The 24,769-nt window shown below is 36.5% G+C and overlaps 1 protein-coding gene across 2 annotated transcripts; it reads left to right on the forward strand.

The window, feature by feature from the left end:
• The first annotated feature begins 596 nt into the window (after window positions 1–596).
• Window positions 597–23,956, forward strand: LOC106094779 (peroxisomal membrane protein PMP34). Of its 2 annotated transcripts, XM_059360089.1 has the most exons (4): window positions 1,227–1,243; window positions 1,311–1,371; window positions 1,542–2,027; window positions 22,491–23,956. In XM_059360089.1, exon 4 carries the CDS (start codon window positions 22,529–22,531, stop codon window positions 23,312–23,314), a length of 786 nt encoding a protein of 261 aa, XP_059216072.1. In that variant the 5' UTR covers window positions 1,227–1,243; window positions 1,311–1,371; window positions 1,542–2,027; window positions 22,491–22,528; the 3' UTR covers window positions 23,315–23,956. The 2 variants fall into 2 exon arrangements, with proteins under 2 accessions (XP_013117474.1, XP_059216072.1); XM_013262020.2 differs by lacking the exon at window positions 1,542–2,027 and having other exon boundaries at window positions 597–1,243.
• Window positions 23,957–24,769: the final 813 nt, after the last annotated feature.

Raw genomic sequence — 24,769 nt, forward strand, 5'->3', positions numbered from 1 at the left:
TGAAAAATGCAACTCTGCACGAAAATGTTCAGAAAAGCAACTCGCAAAAGTTAAACAATTTTTAACTTTGACGATCAAAAACACTACTTTACGTGTGGCAACACAGAATAACGCTCTCTTTCAGGTGTCAAAGTTGATATTTTTTTTAACTTTGTGGAATTTGTGTACAGAGCTGCATTTTTGTAACGCGATGCTCAAAACCAAAGCTCAATGCGCTCATTCTGTTTTGGCCTTAATGATGTTTGTGCGTGTGTGTGAGTGTAGGAAGAGAACGTAAACCAATATCAGACATCTTAATACCGTCAAATCTAAACGCCTGTAAGTAAGTAAGTATAATTTTTATTTTCATCCTCTTTTTAAATTAACAAAAAAAAAAAGGTGAAAACTTCGGTAAAGCATAGGAAAGAAGGAGTCGATGTATCGGTTTTTAGAAGACTGTTATCAAAACACGTTCAATACACTTTTGCTGTATCGTGTAAACTCCGCATAAAGCTTGTATATTCCTTCGTGTAAATCAAACAAAACAAAAAAAAAAACTTACGAAGCATTACTAAAAGAGAACGAAAAAACTTAGGTCAAAAGTGCACATATTAATAAAATAGTCCACTTTGCATTTAGAATTCGTCTGAAGTGGACGCTTCGGGATTCGGTGCATAGTCATCGTTATACTCAGTACAGTTATAACTGTACATTGTTTTTAATTCTGTAATTTTATTACACGTGTTTTTATATACAGTTGGTGGGGACACCAACTTCGGAAGTACAACCTGGCATATAGAGTCTACTCTGCCATTTCAATTAAAGTCCAAAAAAAAATAAAATAGAAAAAAATTAATTATTAATGAGCAATAAAGAAAATTTGAAAATTTGTGTTCTTCCCAAAAACACAGCCATTGTTACGGAAACGACGGTGCTTAGTCCACTTTGCACCGGTTGAAGAAAAAGTCATCTATAATCCTAATATACCTATCTAATCAATAGTTTTCTTTAATCAGTCGGCGGGCAGATTACTGAATGAAGCTATTGACGAGTTTCATTTAATCTAAATTTCTGACAAAAGAAGTAAATTTCTCCCCGACCGGACATAATTTTCGTCGTCCGAAGGTCGTTGTGCTATTTAAAAACGAAAGTGTAAAGTATTTGAATTGGTCATTGCATTTGTTGGAACAAAATGGTAGCTCCATCCAAATTAAGCCAAGTATTTACCTATGAATCCTGGGTACATGCTATGTCCGGAGCAGCTGTAAGTTTGTTGTGTTTAAAAAATTGTCTATAAAAAGTTAATACATATGTTTCTTGATTCTATGTAGGGTGGTTGTATAGCCATGTCAACATTTTATCCTTTGGATACTGTTCGTTCAAGACTGCAAAGTGAGTTTTATTATTAAGCTTTATTACATTGTTTGAATGACTGGCATATCGTTTGGTTCTGTTAATGGCAAATTTTCGCTTTTTATTTAAAAAGCCCCTCGATAGAACATTGGACTCAATATTCGCCACCAAGTGTTAAATTAATTCTTTGTTTTTTTTTTTTTGCATAGCATTCATTAACTGGAACACAACTACACATTCATTGTGAATATTAAATATTTGAGTAAGAATCGGGTTTTTTGTGGGTTTATTGCACCTTTATTTTTTGTTGTTGAACACGAATGAACTGCATATTAATATTTGTCCAGCCAGAGACCAGTTGGCACCAACAACATCTACAATAGTTCAGTAGCTAACTTTAAATGCCAATTTTGTTTCTTCAGTTTCACATTACGCAAAATTTTAAGAAATGTAGTTATTTATACATATTATTTAACGAACCAGGAAGAAGTACTACTGACAGGGGTCGGTTTATAAAGTGATCGTGCTTCTTGCGTGGATAATAGACTTTGCATGATCAAAAATTCTTAAAAAAACATACAAGCAGAGAAAATACCGCTATTCAACGAAGACTGTTGACTCGAATATGCATGATTATCTTAAATTTTTAAGTCACATTCCGGAATTCCAACAAAAAATCCCTGAATAATTACTATGTAAGTAATTTAACGGCTGTTCAAAATGATTCCAATCGAACTTGGAGATTTTTAACTGAAACCTTAGGCAGAAATTCTAGGGCTGAAATAAATGTAGTAGTGTAATGCTGGTAATGTCATATTTGATGAACATGATAAAACGGAAGTAATAAATCAAATTTTTTTCAAATCAATTAAATATTTAAAGTTGGCAATTGAAGTTCAACAAATTGATACCTGTAATTCTTTAGCAACTTTGCATCGCTATCCTTGTTTGTTCGAATTGGTTCGAACCTCTCTTGAAGAAGTTATGTCAGAGATATCGAATCTGGAGACAAATAAAAGTTGTAGACACGATAAGAAAGTGGTCAAGACGTGCCGTGAAAGTATTGCTCTGCACCTAGTTCAGATCTTTTATAATGTGTTACATACCAAAGTATACCCAGATGTTTTAAATATTCATAAAGTTATCGCAATACCAAATGGAAAAAGTTACAGTGATATAACAAACTTTCGTCCAATATCAGTGTTGTCAGTAGTTAATAACATCTTTGAAAGAATTATGGAACGTCAAATATCTGCCTATTTTGAAACCAACGAACTTCTTAGTAGAAATCAGTTTGGGTTCAGGAAAGGATGTGGAACTGAAGAAGCTCTGATTAATGTTCAAAATCACATATGTAGTTTATTGGGTAAAGGTTAGTTATGCTGGTATCGTAAGCATTTTTTTTCGATTTATCCAAGGCTTTTGATATGATTGACCACAAAATACTTTCAGAAAAGCTTAACAATTATGGTGTTGGCGGACACCAATTAGAATTGTGTGTGTCCTGTTTGCGTAATAGAAGGCAATTTGTTCAAGTTAAAGGCGAGAGAAGTGAATTGGCTCTAGTGGAACATGGGGTAGTGTCATAGGCCCCTTATTATTCCTAATACATATATAAATGATCTTAATAATTAATTTACAGTTAACTGGTAGCCTTTTTATGTACGCTGACGACTTATGCTTATTTTACCCATATAAATTCGAAGCTTCTGTATAGTCTTATATAGAACGGGATTTTGCATTAATTTTTGAATAAAAGCGTGATAACAAACTTTTTCTAAACCGATCAAAAACAAAATTAATGCGGTTTCGGCCTCAATGGGTTTTTGATACAGATTTTTCCATTCAAATCGACGGTCAGGAGTTACCAGAGGTCAGTTCGGTTAAGTATTTAGGTATTTATTTACAATCAAACCTAGCTTGTGATGAATATATTAAACATTTAAAATCAAAAATATCATCTGCAATCGGTATATTATATATTGGGTTGCCCAAAAAGTAGTTGCTGATTTTTCATATAGTCGGCGTTGACAAATTTTAAGCATTAATCGAATTGGATCGTCATGTAACTGAGCGTGAGATAGGAGAGAAGTTAAATATACCAAAATCAACCGTTCATTATCACATGAAAAGTCTTGGACTGGTGAAAAAGCTTGATATTTGGGTACCACATGTATTGAAAGAAATTCATTTAACAAACCGAATCAACGCTTGTGATATGCATCTTCAACGCAATGAATTTGATCCGTTTTTAAAACGAATCATAACTCGAGATGAAAAATGGATTGCTTACAACAACGTTAGTCGAAAACGATCATGGTCCAAGCATGGTGAACCAGCTCAAACCACTTCAAAGGCTGATATCCACCAAAAGAAGGTGTCTGCTGTCTGTTTGGTGGGATTGGAAGGGTGTGGTATATTTTGAGCTGCTTCCAAGGAACCAAACGATTAATTCGGATGTTTACTGTCAACAATTGGACAAATTGAATACAGCCATCAAGGAGAAGCGACCAGAATTGGTCAATCGTAAAGTTGCCATATTCCACCAGGACAACGCTAGACCGCACACATCTTTGGTCACCCGCCAAAAACTGTGAGTGAGCTTGGCTGGGAACTTTTGATGCATCCACCATATAGCCCTGACCTTGCACCATCAGAGTACCATTTATTTGGATCTTTGCAGAACTCCTTAAATGGTAAAACTTTCGGCAATGATGAGGCTATAAAATCGCACTTGGTTCAGTTTTTTGCAGATAAAGGCCAGAAGTTCTATGAGCGTGGAATACTAAATTTGCCAGGAAGATGGCAAAAGGTTATCGAACAAAATGACAATTATATATTTGATTAAAGTTCATTCTAAGTTTTATTAAAAATGCATTTACTTTCTTTTTAAAAAATCCGCAATTACTTTTTATTCGGCGCGACATTTTGTCATTTCGGTGCGACATAATGCTAATCGTAAGTGCTGATTATTCCTTGTATTTAACGAGTTCTTACACTTTTTTTCTAAAGCAAGCTAAAAGTAACAGCTGATAACTGACAGAAGAAAGAATGCAATTACAGAGTCACAAGCTGTGAAGAAATTTGTCAACGCCGACTACATGAAAAATCCGCAATTACTATTTGGGCAACCAAAAAATTTGTCACAGGAAATAAAATCTTGTAACAGTCTTGCCATTTTTAAGAAATTATTGAGAGAGCATATTTTAGCAAGTCTATCTCGCCTGCGCATGGCGCTAGTGACCCCTACGTGGAGTGCATGGGGACAGCAGTGAGGTCCGGTCCTGCCGACATAGAGCTATACAACGTGTACATACCGCCGGTTGGTAGCTGTGTCCCGATTAATTGCCAGGCATACAACCCCGACATAAGTGGTTTGCTATCTGGCCATAATTGTCTGGTTCTAGGGGACTAATGCGCATCACACTTTATGGCATTCTCCCCTAGGTAACGACCAGCGTGGTAGAGCAGATTGAAAGCTCCACGTTTTGCACGGTGAATGAGGATGCCCCCACTAGGATTACGAGGAGGTGCAGCAGCTCTCCAGACATCTCCATTGCGTCCCCTGATCTCCTGAGTTAGTATACCAATCGCCGCTTCGGTGTACTGCCACCCCCCTCTGATGTGCTAGTGACCGAGAGGAAATTCCGAGACATCATTAACGCAGCAGTCGCTCGCTTTATACCAGCCGGTCGAATACCCCAAGTGCGCCCCAATTTGCTGGCGCAAGCAGTGGTACTCGCAGACGAGCGTTATGGGATTCGTGGTATGGAGCCCACAAAACCCAGAAACCGCGAGCTGAATCTGGAAATAAACAGAGTAGTCAACGAACATAAGCGGAATTTGTGGCTGGAACACTTGGAGCAATGTAACTTAGGCACCGGTGTAGGCAAACTGTGGTCTACTGTTAAGTCACTCTCGAACCCCGGTAGACGGGATGACAGGCCCTCAGTCACTTTTGGCGAAATAACCATGACTGATCCGAAGAGATGTGCCAGGTTGTTCAACCGTCAATTTATTGTGAATACCGAGAGAGACAGGGCAAGGAGGAGAGCCTTTCGCTGTATTCGTGGTCTCCGAGCCGATGACAATTTACCGTGGGCGAAGTTACGAATGTCATCCGTGGCGCCAAATCATCTAAGGCGTTGGGCCCCGACGGAATCGCTACATTGATGTTGAAGAATCTGGATGGACCTGGAGTTGAGTACCTTACTACTGTCCTCAACCTGTCTTTGAACACTCTTATAGTTCCCGATGTCTGGAAAATGGGCAGAGTGATCCCGCTACTGAAGCCTGGAAAAGTCCCGATTTTGGGGGAGTCGTACAGACCCATCTCCCTTCTCTCACCAGTGGCAAAGACGCTTGAGGCATTACTCCTCCCGGGCCTCGTAGGAGAATTTCCGGCGAGCATCAACATGGATTTCGAAGACTGCAAAGCACAACAACAGCTTTGCATGCCATCACCGCACACATTTGTCGTGGCCATGTGATAGGACAGTCCTATCGAATGCTTCCGACACCGTCAGCCATGCCAAATTATACGAGGACATTGCCAACACGTTCCTTCAGCCAGGCTTGAAATGCTGGGTCGCGAATTATCTGTGTGATCGCCAGTCATTTGTGGAATTTAGGGATAGGAAGTCGAAGCTCCATAGAGTGAAACAGGGAGTTCCCCAAAGTAGGGTGATATCTCCGGCGCTGTTTAACCTCCACCTATCCTCCATTCCACCCTCTTCAGACGGCATAGAGATCGTATCATATGCGGACGATTGTACGATCATGGCATCAGGCCCCATTGATGACATCTGCGATAGGTTGAACGTCTACCTCAACGAACTTGCCTCATATTTCGCCGCAAGAAATCTGGAGATGGTCGATGGAGAAATGATTCCGACCATCAAGTGTCCCAAAATACTTGACGTCACATTTGACAGCTCTTATACATTCCACCCACATGCCACAACAATCTGCGATAAAGTCAAAAGTAGAAACAAGGTACTCAAGTCACTTGCTGGCAACACTTGGGGTGCAGACAAAGAAACCTTGTTGACCACGTACAAAGCATTTGGCCGGCCTGTGGTAAGTTATGCAGCGCCAGTGTGGTCTCGTCAGCTTTGTGACACGCAGTGGAACAATATTCATAATATCTGTCAGAATGCCGCCCTTCGAACTACCAGGGCGAAGACTTGACTGCATGCTGTCTAACCAATACCTTTTGGGCGGTTATCGCAGAGTGGATGGTCTCTGCGATATGTGTGTGAAGTTAAATTCCGAATTTAACTAGCAGAGACACAAACCGCTTTGTTAACAGAGTGCGAGAGAGAGTAACAGAAGTATTAACAGAGATCCACTGAGGGGTTAGCAGAGCTCTGTAAATACTTAACAGAACCAAAAAACAAGAGAAATTAATTAAATTTCTTACTTTTTATAAATTTTTGCAAATATTTGTAAAAAAAAAAAATAAAACCATAACAAAATTTGGAGTAAAATATCAATGCTTTGAATCAAAAACACCAAATTAAAAATATCTATTACCGTAGTACTGAGAAAAATGAAAAATTTATAAAAAAAATATTCTGGGCAGGATTATGACCAATGGTCCTGGAGGACATCTAAGAATTCTACAAGGTACTACCATACATCGTTGGAAAGGTGACGATGTGTGCTTTCCAAAACATATCTTTATTCGAAAATCGAGCGGTTGGTTTTTTCAAATTCCTGTCTTTTTTAAAAAAAATCTCAAAAAAATTCTGGAAAGGATTATGGCCAACGCTCCTGGAGGACATCTAAGAATTCTACAAGGTACTACCATACATCGTTGGAAAGGTGACGATGTGTGCTTTCCAAAACATGTCCTTATTCGAAAATCGAGCAGTTGGTTTTTTCAAATTCCTGTCTTTTTTAAAAAAATTCTGGAAAAAAAATTTTGACAGGATTATGACCAACGCTCCTGGAGGACATCTAAGAATTCTACAAGGTACTACCATACATCGTTGGAAAGGTCACGATGTGTGCTTTCCAAAACATGTCCTTATTCGAAAATCGAGCGGTTGGTTTTTTCAAATTCCTGTCTTTTTTAAAAAAATTCTGGAAAAAAATCGGGACAGGATAATGGCCAATGCTCCTGGAGGACATCTAAGAATTCTACAAGGTACTACCATACATCGTTGGAAAGGTGACGATGTGTGCTCTCCAAAACATATCTTTATTCGAAAATCGAGCGGTTGGTTTTTTCAAATTCCTGCCTTTTTTAAAAAAATTCTGGAAAAAAAATTTTGACAGGATTATGACCAACGCTCCTGGAGGACATCTAAGAATTCTACAAGGTACTACCATACATCGTTGGAAAGGTGACGATGTGTGCTCTCCAAAACATATCTTTATTCGAAAATCGAGCGGTTGGTTTTTTCAAATTCCTGTCTTTTTTAAAAAAATTCTGGAAAAAAAATTTTGACAGGATTATGACCAACGCTCCTGAAGGACATCTAAGAATTCTACAAGGTACTACCATACATCGTTGGAAAGGTGACGATGTGTGCTTTCCAAAACATATCTTTATTCGAAAATCGAGCGGTTGGTTTCTTCAAATTCCTGTCTTTTTTAAAAAAATTCTGGAAAAAAATCGGGACAGGATAATGGCCAATGCTCCTGGAGGACATCTAAGAATTCTACAAGGTACTACCATACATCGTTGGAAAGGTGACGATGTGTGCTCTCCAAAACATATCTTTATTCGAAAATCGAGCGGTTGGTTTTTTCAAATTCCTGTCTTTTTTAAAAAAATTCTGGAAAAAAAATTTTGACAGGATTATGACCAACGCTCCTGAAGGACATCTAAGAATTCTACAAGGTACTACCATACATCGTTGGAAAGGTGACGATGTGTGCTTTCCAAAACATATCTTTATTCGAAAATCGAGCGGTTGGTTTCTTCAAATTCCTGTCTTTTTTAAAAAAATTCTGGAAAAAAATCGGGACAGGATAATGGCCAATGCTCCTGGAGGACATCTAAGAATTCTACAAGGTACTACCATACATCGTTGGAAAGGTGACGATGTGTGCTTTCCAAAACATATCTTTATTCGAAAATCGAGCGGTTGGTTTCTTCAAATTCCTGTCTTTTTTAAAAAAATTCTGGAAAAAAAATTTTGACAGGATTATGACCAACGCTCCTGGAGGACATCTAAGAATTCTACAAGGTACTACCATACATCGTTGGAAAGGTGACGATGTGTGCTCTCCAAAACATATCTTTATTCGAAAATCGAGCGGTTGGTTTTTTCAAATTCCTGTCTTTTTTAAAAAAATTCTGGAAAAAAAATTTTGACAGGATTATGACCAACGCTCCTGAAGGACATCTAAGAATTCTACAAGGTACTACCATACATCGTTGGAAAGGTGACGATGTGTGCTTTCCAAAACATATCTTTATTCGAAAATCGAGCGGTTGGTTTCTTCAAATTCCTGTCTTTTTTAAAAAAATTCTGGAAAAAAATCGGGACAGGATAATGGCCAATGCTCCTGGAGGACATCTAAGAATTCTACAAGGTACTACCATACATCGTTGGAAAGGTGACGATGTGTGCTCTCCAAAACATATCTTTATTCGAAAATCGAGCGGTTGGTTTTTTCAAATTCCTGTCTTTTTTAAAAAAATTCTGGAAAAAAAATTTTGACAGGATTATGACCAACGCTCCTGGAGGACATCTAAGAATTCTACAAGGTACTACCATACATCGTTGGAAAGGTGACGATGTGTGCTCTCCAAAACATATCTTTATTCGAAAATCGAGCGGTTGGTTTTTTCAAATTCCTGTCTTTTTTAAAAAAATTCTGGAAAAAAAATTTTGACAGGATTATGACCAACGCTCCTGAAGGACATCTAAGAATTCTACAAGGTACTACCATACATCGTTGGAAAGGTGACGATGTGTGCTTTCCAAAACATATCTTTATTCGAAAATCGAGCGGTTGGTTTCTTCAAATTCCTGTCTTTTTTAAAAAAATTCTGGAAAAAAAATTTTGACAGGATTATGACCAACGCTCCTGGAGGACATCTAAGAATTCTACAAGGTACTACCATACATCGTTGGAAAGGTGACGATGTGTGCTTTCCAAAACATGTCCTTATTCGAAAATCGAGCAGTTGGTTTTTTCAAATTCCTGTCTTTTTTAAAAAAATTCTGGAAAAAAAATTTTGACAGGATTATGACTGGCACACATAAATTCCGCAATTAAAATTGTCTTTTTGACGACCATGTTTTATTTGCTTTGGCTTATATTCTAAAGCGTTTGTGTGTTTTTTGAAAGTCTTTAAAAATTTTTCAACATCAGAAAAATCTTCCCCTAGGGGGTTTAAGTAGGAGAATGTCTTATCAACTGTGTCGACATAAACAAGAGTAAAATGGCCTGGTTCAAATACGGGAATTAACAAAATGTCGAAGTTTTGCAGAGGTATCTGTATATTTGAATTCTGTGCAGTAAAAATATCTCTGCCTATTTCACAGCAAGTGGAAAAGGCATTTTTCGCTGAATTTTTTATTAATATTTCTATATATATATCAATTAAGTTGCTATATAACTCCTTTTTTTTATTTAAAGATTCTAATTCTATGAAATCTATAGTTGGCGCGTCTATTAATTCCGATTGCACGCTCGAATGAACATTTTGAAATTTAAGGGCTATATAGCGTTTGTCAAATTTGCGTGGTAAATTCTTAAAAGTTGACAAGATTTTTTCCAATTTCATTTGGCTGGTGATTTGTGACTGTACTTTTTTCGGAGTCCTCTTCCAAGTTTCTTCCTCCATTTTTAGGTTGAAAGCAACTGGTTCTGAAGTGTCACTAATTAGTGTTGAAAGAGCATCTTCAGCTTCAACTAGACGAGCTTGCATATAATTTATAGATAACCTTACATAGTCGGCAGGTTTTATGTTGCGCCTTCCATCCAATGTGATGTTTTTTTTAATATTGAAGTAACCCTCGACCGGACTATTGGAAATTCTTGTGTTTATATTATCTACAAATACGCCGACAATGTTTGTCCACAATGGAGTATATGGAACATATTTTTTTAGGATAACGTTTGCAAATTCTTCGGAATAAAAACTGTTTGTTTTGGTGGCGCTTTTTACTTCGGACTTAACTTCTTGAAATAATTTTGAACCCTCATAGAAAAACGGACTATTCTTATAGGTCGAGGGAAAAACAGACGTGGCAACGGACATGTGTTCTTCTTCCCAATTTTTATACGGTTCACCATCTACAAAATTTTTAAGGTTATCTATAGAGTATATCACATCGTCTGTTTCGGTTGGACTCAAAAGTACAACCAAAAAGCACCTTAGCCAAATGAAAAAGTCATCAATTTTTGAAATATTAATGGCCTTCCACACCTGCAGTTTATAGAAACTTGCAATTTCTTCGTCTTTTTGAAAAGCTTTTATGTCTTTTTCCACAATCCTAATAAAATGGGCGCAACATAGTTGTATAACGATAAACTTTGGATATTCATTTTTCTTGCATAAATAAAAGCATTGATCTATATAACCTTCAAGGGTTACACAGTTCCATGCCTTCAATATTGCATTAATTAGAACAGTGCTCCAATCTGTGCAAACACGTTTGCATATTGGCCATTTAAGCTTATTTGCAGCGCAAAAAGTCTCTAATGACATTAGAAAACGCGCGACACAGTTTGCATAGTGGCTGCATAAAAATCCTTCGGCCACTGGAAGCAACGTACCTCTCTTTTTCGGACCAGCATCGAGGTGAGCCACGAGAGAATACAAAAATACTCTTTTTGACTCGGGCTCATACTTTCTCATAATGCTCCCAGTGGCATCAAAAAATAATGTGTTGTGGCTAAGTTTCAGTAAAGCAAAATTTTTGGCTTGGAGAATTTCTATTGGCCGTTTGGAAATCAAATAAATTTCTTGTGGGAGCGCTACTTTTTGTATATATGTACGCCAATTTTTGTCTAAATACATTTTGCAAATATCGATGTGGCTGTCAGCATCTCTATCAATTGACCGCACTTGCTCAAATTTTATTCTTCTAGCTGCATCTTTCGATACGACTCCTTGGTCATTCCCTAGTGCCTTTAAATGCTTTGATTGCTTTATGAGTAATTTGTCTCGCCAGTTTGTTGGCCGCAGATATTTAATATGTTGTTTTGCTAACAATCTGCGAACTCCTCTGAGTTGATGTTTTTTGGCAGTTTTGGGGTGAGTGATTTCTAAACTGGAAGCGTACACAGTAATGATGCTATCGAAATCAATTACAAATTTATACGCCCCGCAACCACTTAAATAATACATACATTTGGCATAAAGAACTAGTTTTTTTTTGTGGAATTTATGGCTACTAAAATTTATTGGGCAGACATTATTAAAAATTCCAAATTTGGTCCTGAGAAGATCTTGCATGAAATTTAAATACATTTTTCGATTTTCTCTACTTCTTAATAAAAAGAGTTCTTCCTCTTTAGAGAATTTAATGTCACAATCTATTTTCTTGTACTTACATACACTTTGTTTGAAACCTTCAACTTCTGGAGATACAATTGTGGGTCGTTTGGTCGGCAATTTTGAAATTAAAATTTTTTTTCTTAATACATTGTATTCTTCTATAAGAGAATCGGAATCATTACTAACATTAATGGTGCAATTATGAGAAATATTTTTGTTTCTTGTTGAGCAAAAGTCAATATTTTCATAAAAAGAATTTGTTGAATTAACTGTTTTTAGCAAATAAGTTTTGGGTGTTGAAGTAATTTTTCTGGCGTCATCTTCATTCTCATTCATATTTCCTATTTCTTCGCTACCCAAAGGTTTTTCTCCTGACAAGACACATTCATTGTTACTTGGAAGATCCATTTGGTTTGTGCAACCAATATTTATTGATTGATTTTGAAAAGAACTTCTTCCTGAACATGTGCACTTTTCTGGGAATAAAATGTAGTCATTTTCTTGGTCCAAATACAAGTATGTATTTTCAAAACTGTCGTCCCCTGACAGAACCGAATATCTGTTATGGTCTTGAGTATCAGCTGGGTCGTCGCTTTCAATTTCCAAAATCGATAACATTGTGGAAAATTGTTCCAGAATTCCCTTTTTTTCACAGTATTCTCTAGCATTTTCTGTAATATCTTTAAGACTTGAACAAGTTAAGTCCTACGAATACACAAATAGTAAAGTATAACTTATTAGCATATATATGTTGTTATATATAAAATTTTTAAAGGGCTGCAGTATAACAATTAAAGTGGCGTTAAGGTCGTCCTGACCGAATCTTAAATCATATGCTTTGTATCAACAAAATTTTCTGAGGATAACTTTAAATAGTTTTACCCAATTCTAGGCTAATTCAAAAAGTGTGAAAACAAAATTAATTGATATACACTACTTAACACAACTTAGAAAGTTTATAGCAAATCGTAATAACATATCAAATAACAAAATGGAGAGAGATTTATAATTTTCAAAGGTTCAAGAATAGGATTGAAGTCTTAACAAAATTCGATTTGTTTTAAGTGGAATTTTGAGATAAACTTACCTCCCCCTTTGAGAAAATCTGACAAAAACAATAACATTGATTATTTACGTGCAGCAATTGCAATTGGTTGTTAGCAGTGTTACTGTTGTGCAAGATTTGAGCCAAAGTTGACTTTTTTTCGATTATGTTGCTTTTGTGCCAACGTTTTATCGTCTCACAATATGCCACACTTATTAGGGTTTTTGTGTACAACTCCACTCCTGTGTTCATTTACATCTTCATGGTACAGTCCCTTCGTCAATCCGAGTCTATAGCATTAACATATTGGTTTAACTTTACTTAATTTTATAATCTGTTGGTTTTAGGAGCTGTAGCATTCAAATTGGTGGACTGGTTAAAAAATTTTTATAAAATTTTTGATTTAAATTATCTCTTACCGGTCATTTTGACCGGCTTATCCTTTCTTGTGTTTTGCGTGCAAACAAAATAATTTTACTCACAACATACATTTCTAAAAAACTGTGACCACCGTTTCTCTAAATACTTAAAAGTGAACTCGGAAAAGAAAATCTAATTCAGGAATTCTGTTCTACTAACAAAATCCCTAATTACTTTCCATAACACGCTCCTCTAAGTCTGGTATTGTGGCGTCACTTAAGTACCGGTGTCTGTTAGCCACGAAAGGCGGGTAATAAATAATAACTTTTCAAAATGTCTGCTAAATAATTTAAGGCACTCGACAAACGTCCCAGGTCAAAAAAGCACAAAAAGATGCTTTGTGCTCTTGAATAAACTGTACATAAAAAGCTCTAGCAATTGTATTGCTAGTACATTCCATTTTCTGCGCTGACAGCTCAGATAGAGAGAAATGTTTAAATTGTTGGCAGACGAGAAGAAGCAATCGTCGAAAGAACCAATAAACATTAAGCAGAGAAAGCAATTTTGAGAAAATTGCTCTCGCTGCATCCAGAAAGTAATTTTACTCTGTCTCTTTGCTTCTGAGAGATCACGCAATGTGCGTAATGTTGGTGTCAAAGCCATAGCTTCATTGTTATGGGCGCACACACGCACCCATTTCCACATTATTTCTTATGCTGCGGGCATCTGTTAAACGTACACACAACATATTCAAGCGGCATAGAAAAATAAAGTGAATGTATGTGTGTGCTAGAGAACAGCAGCATGCAACCACAAAAATAAATGCCAATAAACATGAAGAGAATGGCTCGCTTTTAGCTCTGACTACGAAAAAGAAACAAGCAACGTAACAGCAAAAGCAACCAAAAAATCAGAATAACTTTACTTGACTTCCTAAGCACGCAGTTTAAGCATTTACACACTATCAAAGCAACATGAATCGATTTCAATTGCTTAACTGTCAGCATTTTGTTTTTTTTTTTGTATTTTTTTGCTTTAACTTTGAATTTTTCCTTAAGCTTTCCATAGTCCAGTAACTAAACTTCTATTGTAGACCTCAAGGGGACTTTTTTATAGGGAATTTTGAGCACTATCCAGCAAAAAATTTTTAAAATTGGTCCAAAAACCAAGCCTAATCAACCAACTTAAGGGGGGATGACCACCTAGGGCCTTGAAATTTTGCACATGATCTCGCTAACATCTTACCTCTAACCATTAAAAATTTCAGTGAGATATCTTTAAACTGTAATGAACGGTAGATTTTTTACTATTTTTTTCGATTCTATTCTACTCTGCGGTGGTGGGCAAAGCAAAACCATTGCATCTAATCCTGGACATTCTCCTCTTGAAATCATCAAACTATTTATCGACCTGCTGTTAGATTATAACATGAGACCACCCACTTTTTCACTTTTCTTCACAACCAAATAAAATTGTGTAAAACATTTTGTCCAGATGATTTTTACAATACATACGGTATATTTAAACAATCCATACAGCTTCAATTTCATTTGTCTATTTCCGCCAAAATTGTTTAGAGTTTTAATATAATGAAAGTTATTAATTTTTTTAATAAAGTCTTCGTATAAAACACTTTTTTCAATATTTAAAAAATCTTTTATAGAAACGTTTTTTTTCTCTTTTAAATCCATATAAAATAGTTTCGCACTAAGGCGGAAAAGTGTTTTTTTGTTTTGCTCCATAATGAAACCTCACTTAACAAATGCTTTCACTAGAATGATTCTATTTCTTTTTTTGTTTTTTGTAACAACACCTACGTTGCGCAGGATTAACGCATGTCGCAGTTCAAAGAAGCTAATGGTGCAGCTTTTGCAATTGGAACGCTGCAAGAGAAATTTGCTACGCTCCAACATTTCCCCATGTTCTGCACTGACAGATCAGAGAGAGAGAGAGAAAGAGTTGTTTTGATTGCCGGCTGGCGAGAAGGAGCATTTGTCGAACGATAACCAATTAACATTTAGCAGACAGAGAGTAATTTTTCACTCTCACTCACGACCAATGGTCTTGCTTACATTGCATCTACTACAGTTAGAGAATTATTTCAAACTCTGAATGAACAATTGTACTCACGCACAAATAGTCAAAAAGCAGTGCCAATGCCTGTCATAGACTATGACTGCGGTGGGCCCAATTATTTGGCTATGTTTGCGTGAGTACAATTGTTTTGTCTACATGCGAAATAAAATTGCAAATTGCCTAACCTACAATATTATTCACCGAATGTTCGTGGTTTGTTTTATTTTCTGCTTGTGGAAAGAGAGCTCGCTCGTAACAAAAAAAAAACTTCTCTGCTGAGAGAAAAACCACAGGGTACCAATTTGGCCCTCGCTGGCCTAGACCAGGCATGGGCAAAGGAACTCTTTTGAGCATTTGCACTTAGCAGCTTATTCTCGTTTGGTGGATACTAGCTCTCTTTATACACGTTGAAATAGAAACAAACTACGTACATTATTAATTACTGATCAGGCAACATAAACACAAATAACGACGAATGAATGAAAACTCAATTTGTTCCTTACCAGAAATCTTTTGGAGATGCTTAATTTGGAAGCAAACACAGTCATGTTCAAATTGTAATGAGACATTTGCCCAATAAGTATATATCAATAGAAAGGCTCTCATCATTAAAGCCACAAGTTCAACCCAAAAAAAAACTCATTTGAAATTAATTGTAAAAAAATAACTATTTTCGAACCATTTTGTCATTGCAATTTTATTTTGCGTGTAGACCAAAACAACTGTACTCACGAACAGAGCCAAAAATATGTGTCCATGCCTGCCATAGATAAAGTAAAGTATAGACACCTCACACTATGTTCAAAAAAGCTTGGAACAGAAGTGGAAAAAGTAAACAGCGCAGACGCAATATGCGAGTACGCTAATAACACAAGCGACCTCTATGGGAAAACTTATGAATTATTTTACAGAGTTGAAAAGTATACATTCCCATGTATATGATTATATGTAATTAACATTTTTACAGAAAGCTCTAACATTCAATGTTTGTAACTGAAAAGAGCGACATAGAGTACACAACAGAAAGGCTAGACAACAACATTCTCTCTCAAAAAAATTTTTTTTCGATACATTTTCAAAAAGGGCAGGAATATGAAAAAACCAACTGTTCGATTTTCGAATAAGGGCATGTTTTGGAAAGCACACATCGTCACCTTTCCAACGATGTATGGTAGTACCTTGTAGAATTCTTAGATGTCCTCCAGGAGCGTTGGTCATAATCCTGTCAAAATTTTTTTTCCAGAATTTTTTTAAAAAAGACAGGAATTTGAAAAAACCAACCGCTCGATTTTCGAATAAAGATATGTTTTGGAGAGCACACATCGTGACCTTTCCAACGATGTATGGTAGTACCTTGTAGAATTCTTAGATGTCCTCCAGGAGCGTTGGTCATAATCCTGTCAAAATTTTTTTTCCAGAATTTTTTTAAAAAAGACAGGAATTTGAAAAAACCAACCGCTCGATTTTCGAATAAAGATATGTTTTGGAGAGCACACATCGTCACCTTTCCAACGATGTATGGTAGTACCTTGTAGAATTCTTAGATGTCCTCCAGGAGCATTGGCCATTATCCTGTCCCGATTTTTTTCCAGAATTTTTTTAAAAAAGACAGGAATTTGAAAAAACCAACCGCTCGATTTTCGAATAAGGACATGTTTTGGAAAGCACACATCGTGACCTTTCCAACGATGTATGGTAGTACCTTGTAGAATTCTTAGATGTCCTCCAGGAGCGTTGGTCATAATCCTGTCAAAATTTTTTTTCCAGAATTTTTTTAAAAAAGGCAGGAATTTGAAAAAACCAACCGCTCGATTTTCGAATAAAGATATGTTTTGGAGAGCACACATCGTCACCTTTCCAACGATGTATGGTAGTACCTTGTAGAATTCTTAGATGTCCTTCAGGAGCGTTGGTCATAATCCTGTCAAAATTTTTTTTCCAGAATTTTTTTAAAAAAGACAGGAATTTGAAAAAACCAACCGCTCGATTTTCGAATAAAGATATGTTTTGGAGAGCACACATCGTGACCTTTCCAACGATGTATGGTAGTACCTTGTAGAATTCTTAGATGTCCTCCAGGAGCGTTGGCCATAATCCTTTCCAGAATTTTTTTGAGATTTTTTTTAAAAAAGACAGGAATTTGAAAAAACCAACTGCTCGATTTTCGAATAAAGATATGTTTTGGAAAGCACACATCGTCACCTTTCCAACGATGTATGGTAGTACCTTGTAGAATTCTTAGATGTCCTCCAGGAGCGTTGGCCATAATCCTTTCCAGAATTTTTTTGAGATTTTTTTTAAAAAAGACAGGAATTTGAAAAAACCAACCGCTCGATTTTCGAATAAAGATATGTTTTGGAAAGCACACATCGTGACCTTTCCAACGATGTATGGTAGTACCTTGTAGAATTCTTAGATGTCCTCCAGGAGCGTTGGTCATAATCCTGTCAAAATTTTTTTTCCAGAATTTTTTTAAAAAAGACAGGAATTTGAAAAAACCAACTGCTCGATTTTCGAATAAGGACATGTTTTGGAAAGCACACATCGTCACCTTTCCAACAATGTATGGTAGTACCTTGTAGAATTCTTAGATGTCCTCCAGGAGCGTTGGTCATAATCCTGTCAAAATTTTTTTTCCAGAATTTTTTTAAAAAAGACAGGAATTTGAAAAAACCAACCGCTCGATTTTCGAATAAAGATATGTTTTGGAAAACACACATCGTCACCTTTCCAACGATGTATGGTAGTACCTTGTAGAATACTTAGATGTCCTCCAGGAGCGTTGGCCATAATCCTTTCCAGAATTTTTTTGAGATTTTTTTTAAAAAAGACAGGAATTTGAAAAAACCAACTGCTCGATTTTCGAATAAAGATATGTTTTGGAAAGCACACATCGTGACCTTTCCAACGATGTATGGTAGTACCTTGTAGAATTCTTAGATGTCCTCCAGGAGCGTTGGCCATAATCCTTTCCAGAATTTTTTTGAGATTTTTTTTAAAAAAGACAGGAATTTGAAAAAACCAACTGCTCGATTTTCGAATAAAGATATGTTTTGGAAAGCACACATCGTCACCTTTCCAACGATGTATGGTAGTACCTTGTAGAATTCTTAGATGTCCTCCAGGAGCGTTGGCCATAATCCTTTCCAGAATTTTTTTGAGATTTTTTTTAAAAAAGACAGGAATTTGAAAAAACCAACCGCTCGATTTTCGAATAAAGATATGTTTTGGAAAGCACACATCGTGACCTTTCCAACGATGTATGGTAGTACCTTGTAGAATTCTTAGATGTCCTCCAGGAGCGTTGGTCATAATCCTGTCAAAATTTTTTTTCCAGAATTTTTTTAAAAAAGACAGGAATTTGAAAAAACCAACTGCTCGATTTTCGAATAAGGACATGTTTTGGAAAGCACACATCGTCACCTTTCCAACAATGTATGGTAGTACCTTGTAGAATTCTTAGATGTCCTCCAGGAGCGTTGGTCATAATCCTGTCAAAATTTTTTTTCCAGAATTTTTTTAAAAAAGACAGGAATTTGAAAAAACCAACCGCTCGATTTTCGAATAAAGATATGTTTTGGAAAGCACACATCGTCACCTTTCCAACGATGTATGGTAGTACCTTGTAGAATTCTTAGATGTCCTCCAGGAGCGTTGGCCATAATCCTTTCCAGAATTTTTTTGAGATTTTTTTTAAAAAAGACAGGAATTTGAAAAAACCAACTGCTCGATTTTCGAATAAAGATATGTTTTGGAAAGCACACATCGTCACCTTTCCAACGATGTATGGTAGTACCTTGTAGAATTCTTAGATGTCCTCCAGGAGCGTTGGCCATAATCCTTTCCAGAATTTTTTTGAGATTTTTTTTAAAAAAGACAGGAATTTGAAAAAACCAACCGATCGATTTTCGAATAAAGATATGTTTTGGAAAGCACACATCGTGACCTTTCCAACGATGTATGGTAGTACCTTGTAGAATTCTTAGATGTCCTCCAGGAGCGTTGGTCATAATCCTGTCAAAATTTTTTTTCCAGAATTTTTTTAAAAAAGACAGGAATTTGAAGAAACCAACCGCTCGATTTTCGAATAAAGATATGTTTTGGAAAGCACACATCGTCACCTTTCCAACGATGTATGGTAGTACCTTGTAGAATTCTTAGATGTCCTTCAGGAGCGTTGGTCATAATCCTGTCAAAATTTTTTTTCCAGAATTTTTTTAAAAAAGACAGGAATTTGAAAAAACCAACCGCTCGATTTTCGAATAAAGATATGTTTTGGAGAGCACACATCGTCACCTTTCCAACGATGTATGGTAGTACCTTGTAGAATTCTTAGATGTCCTCCAGGAGCGTTGGTCATAATCCTGTCAAAATTTTTTTTCCAGAATTTTTTTAAAAAAAGACAGGAATTTGAAAAAACCAACCGCTCGATTTTCGAATAAAGATATGTTTTGGAGAGCACACATCGTCACCTTTCCAACGATGTATGGTAGTACCTTGTAGAATTCTTAGATGTCCTCCAGGAGCATTGGCCATTATCCTGTCCCGATTTTTTTCCAGAATTTTTTTAAAAAAGACAGGAATTTGAAGAAACCAACCGCTCGATTTTCGAATAAAGATATGTTTTGGAAAGCACACATCGTCACCTTTCCAACGATGTATGGTAGTACCTTGTAGAATTCTTAGATGTCCTTCAGGAGCGTTGGTCATAATCCTGTCAAAATTTTTTTTCCAGAATTTTTTTAAAAAAGACAGGAATTTGAAAAAACCAACCGCTCGATTTTCGAATAAAGATATGTTTTGGAGAGCACACATCGTCACCTTTCCAACGATGTATGGTAGTACCTTGTAGAATTCTTAGATGTCCTTCAGGAGCGTTGGTCATAATCCTGTCAAAATTTTTTTTCCAGAATTTTTTTAAAAAAGACAGGAATTTGAAAAAACCAACCGCTCGATTTTCGAATAAAGATATGTTTTGGAGAGCACACATCGTCACCTTTCCAACGATGTATGGTAGTACCTTGTAGAATTCTTAGATGTCCTTCAGGAGCGTTGGTCATAATCCTGTCAAAATTTTTTTTCCAGAATTTTTTTAAAAAAGACAGGAATTTGAAAAAAACCGACTGCTCGATTTTCGAATAAGGACATGTTTTGGAGAGCACACATCGTGACCTTTCCAACGATGTATGGTAGTACCTTGTAGAATTCTTAGATGTCCTCCAGGAGCGTTGGTCATAATCCTGTCAAAATTTTTTTTCCAGAATTTTTTTAAAAAAGACAGGAATTTGAAAAAACCAACTGCTCGATTTTCGAATAAGGACATGTTTTGGAAAGCACACATCGTCACCTTTCCAACGATGTATGGTAGTACCTTGTAGAATTCTTAGATGTCCTCCAGGAGCGTTGGTCATAATCCTGTCAAAATTTTTTTTCCAGAATTTTTTTAAAAAAGACAGGAATTTGAAGAAACCAACCGCTCGATTTTCGAATAAAGATATGTTTTGGAAAGCACACATCGTCACCTTTCCAACGATGTATGGTAGTACCTTGTAGAATTCTTAGATGTCCTTCAGGAGCGTTGGTCATAATCCTGTCAAAATTTTTTTTCCAGAATTTTTTTAAAAAAGACAGGAATTTGAAAAAACCAACCGCTCGATTTTCGAATAAAGATATGTTTTGGAGAGCACACATCGTCACCTTTCCAACGATGTATGGTAGTACCTTGTAGAATTCTTAGATGTCCTCCAGGAGCGTTGGTCATAATCCTGTCCCGATTTTTTTCCAGAATTTTTTTAAAAAAGACAGGAATTTGAAAAAACCAACCGCTCGATTTTCGAATAAAGATATGTTTTGGAGAGCACACATCGTCACCTTTCCAACGATGTATGGTAGTACCTTGTAGAATTCTTAGATGTCCTCCAGGAGCATTGGCCATTATCCTGTCCCGATTTTTTTCCAGAATTTTTTTAAAAAAGACAGGAATTTGAAAAAACCAACCGCTCGATTTTCGAATAAAGATATGTTTTGGAAAGCACACATCGTCACCTTTCCAACGATGTATGGTAGTACCTTGTAGAATTCTTAGATGTCCTCCAGGACCATTGGTCATAATCCTGCCCAGAATATTTTTTTTATAAATTTTTCATTTTTCTCAGTACTACGGTAGTAGATATTTTTAATTTGGTGTTTTTGATTCAAAGCATTGATATTTTACTCCAAATTTTGTTATGGTTTTATTTTTTTTTTTTACAAATATTTGCAAAAATTTATAAAAAGTAAGAAATTTAATTAATTTCTCTTGTTTTTTGGTTCTGTTAAGTATTTACAGAGCTCTGCTAACCCCTCAGTGGATCTCTGTTAATACTTCTGTTACTCTCTCTCGCACTCTGTTAACAAAGCGGTTTGTGTCTCTGCTAGTTAAATTCGGAATTTAACTTCACACACATCTCTGCGATCATCATCTTGTGGATAGATATCCACCGCCCAGAAGTTTTAAGGTAGATATACATGATCTAGAGCGTGAGGTTCAGCGTTACAATACAGAACCTCTAGATCAAGCGGCATATCAAGCAGGTCTAGGCAACATTCATACAGACACGGTAGCAGATGCGGTAAATGGCTACCGGGGGAATGTAGTCCTTGGAGAACGACCGACTCCCATTGCACCTGAAGAAATTGACCTCCCCCACGCAAACCAGAGTAGTTTTTGCTCAATTACGTTCCGGCAGATACAGCCGCCTCAACTCCTACAGAGCAAGAATTGATGCCGACGTGCAAGATGTATGTCCCGATTGTAACCAGGGATCGCACAATACACGTCACCTGTTTAACTGCCCGGCCAGACCCACTCGACTCAGACCCAGATGTCTGTGGACGCACGCCATCTTAGTCGCAGAGTTCCTGGGTCTTGACACTCAACAGAATCAAGCTGACGAAAGATAGAACACAATAAACTGCTACAACATCAACCATACATATATGTACTAACAAACATATTTGTCCTGGATGGGTATAAATCAAACCATTATTAAAACACAACCAGTAGTACAAGTTAAAATAGCTATTAATAAAGTTCATTGTTAACATGATAAAGATTTAGATTTAGTTTAGCGAGAAAAAGGCCAAAGTCCATTAAATTAGTGCTGTTATTTACTTGTGTTTGCAATGAAAAACAAAAACAACTCATTATTTATTTTCATTCATTTCCAGTTGAAGACCCCGAAAAGAATGGAGAGGCTCGTAGCACTATGAAGGTCATCAAGGAAATTGTCCTTGGCGAAGGCTTCCAATCTCTATATCGTGGCCTGGGACCAGTCCTACAAAGCTTATGTATATCAAATTTTGTTTACTTCTATTCCTTTCATTGTTTGAAAGCCCTAAGCATGGGCAGCGACAGAAGTCAACAAAGTGCTCTCAAAGATCTCATGTTAGGTGCTGTGGCCGGAATTATAAATGTCTTCAGCACCACCCCATTTTGGGTGGTTAATACTAGACTGCGAATGCGCGATGTTGCTGGTACTTCGGAGGAAGTAAATAAGTATTACAAGTCACTTCTTTCGGGTCTGCGTTATGTGGCCAAAACAGAAGGTATCAAAGGTCTTTGGTCTGGAACGATACCATCCCTGATTTTAGTATCCAATCCCTCGTTGCAATTCATGATGTACGAGCTGCTCAAAAGAAATGTTTTAAAATATAACGGATGTACAGAGATTTCAAGTTTGGGCTATTTTTTTATTGGGGCCATAGCCAAAGCATTTGCTACTGTCTTGACGTATCCCCTGCAATTAGTACAGACTAAACAAAGACACAGAACAAAGGAGAATGGCCCAAGTAGCTCCAAAAAACAAACCAAAGAAATTGGTATGATACAAATGATGCTTGATATACTGCAACATCAAGGCTTTAAAGGACTCTTCCGCGGAATGGAGGCGAAAATTTTGCAAACAGTTTTAACTGCCGCTCTCATGTTTATGGCTTATGAGAAGATCAACAATACTGTATTACTTTTACTAAAAAAGACTCCCGCCAAATAATCGAAACACATAATATTTATATTATAAGCATAGTAGTCCAAACAAACAAGCAAACATACATTCATCAAGCCAATGTTGACTATGTATATGCATAGTCACTTTACATTTAAGGTTGTGGCTTGGAATATTGTATATTCCAATTATTCGCAGGTATTCCACTTGAAAAGGTTTAAATTAAGTTGTATTTATTTTTGCAAATCCATTTGTTTTTTTTTTGTTAACATATTTTATTTATAGGCAAACACTTGTAGTACATTCACATGTACAAAAATAGGCTTTTTAGTATTTTAGTGGAATAAATGCAATATATTCTTTTCACATGGAAAGGTACACCCATATATATATATAAATATGAAAACAATTTTCGATTTGATTTTTTTCGCTAAGGGAAGGTGGTGTTATATTTATTTATTTTATTTATTTATTTATTTATTTCATTTCATGCAATGCGAAGCCATCAGGCCTATAAACAATCACACTATGCATAAGACGTACTTTTCTAGCATAAGTTAAAAAACTACTCAATTTAAAATAAAAAAAAAAAAACTTAAAAACATAGAAAATGGGAAATAATATTAACCTATTTAACACTGAATCTAGATAAAACTAAATAACAAATAAAAAACAAATTACTAAAAATTATAGGAAGTAACTGATTAAAAAAAAATCCTACTTAAACAAGTAAAAAGGCATTAAGTTCGGCCGGGCCGAACTTTGGATACCCACCACCTCGGGTATATATGTAAACCACCTTTCGTCAAAATCCGGTGCAAAACTCATACCTTATGTCCCATGGCAGAAATATGTGGAGGGGCTTAACTTAACTCTCTGTCCCAAATTTCGGCAACATCGGACAATAAATGCGCTTTTTATGGCCCCAAAACCTAAAACCCAGAGATCGGTCTATATGGCAGCTATATCCAAATCTGGACCTATCTGTGCGATAATGCAGAAGTATGTCAAGGGGCTTTACTTAACTTACTGTCCCAAATTTCGGCGACATCGGACAATAAATGCGCCTCTTATGGGCCTAAGACCCCATATCGGAGGATCGGTCTATATGGCAGCTATATCCAAATCTTTACCGATCTCGGCCTAATTGACGGAGGATGTTAAAGGGCCTAACACAACTCACTGACCCAAAATTTCAGCAAAATCGGATAATAAATGCGCCTCTTATGGGCCTAAGACCCCAAATCGGAGGATCGGTCTATATGGCAGCTATATCCAAATCTTGACCGATCTGACCCAAATTGACGGAGGATGTTAAAGGGCCTAACACAACTCACTGATCCAAATTTCAGCAAAATCGGATAATAAATGTGGCTTTTATGGGTTTAAGACCCTAAATCGGAGGATCGGTCTATATGGCAGCTATATCCAAATTTAAACCGACCTGAATCATATTAACGGAGGATATTGAAGGGCCTAGGACAACTCACTGTCCCAAACTTC

This window comes from Stomoxys calcitrans, chromosome 1 (assembly GCF_963082655.1).
Source record: "Stomoxys calcitrans chromosome 1, idStoCalc2.1, whole genome shotgun sequence".
NCBI classification, from domain to species: Eukaryota; Metazoa; Arthropoda; class Insecta; order Diptera; family Muscidae; genus Stomoxys; species Stomoxys calcitrans.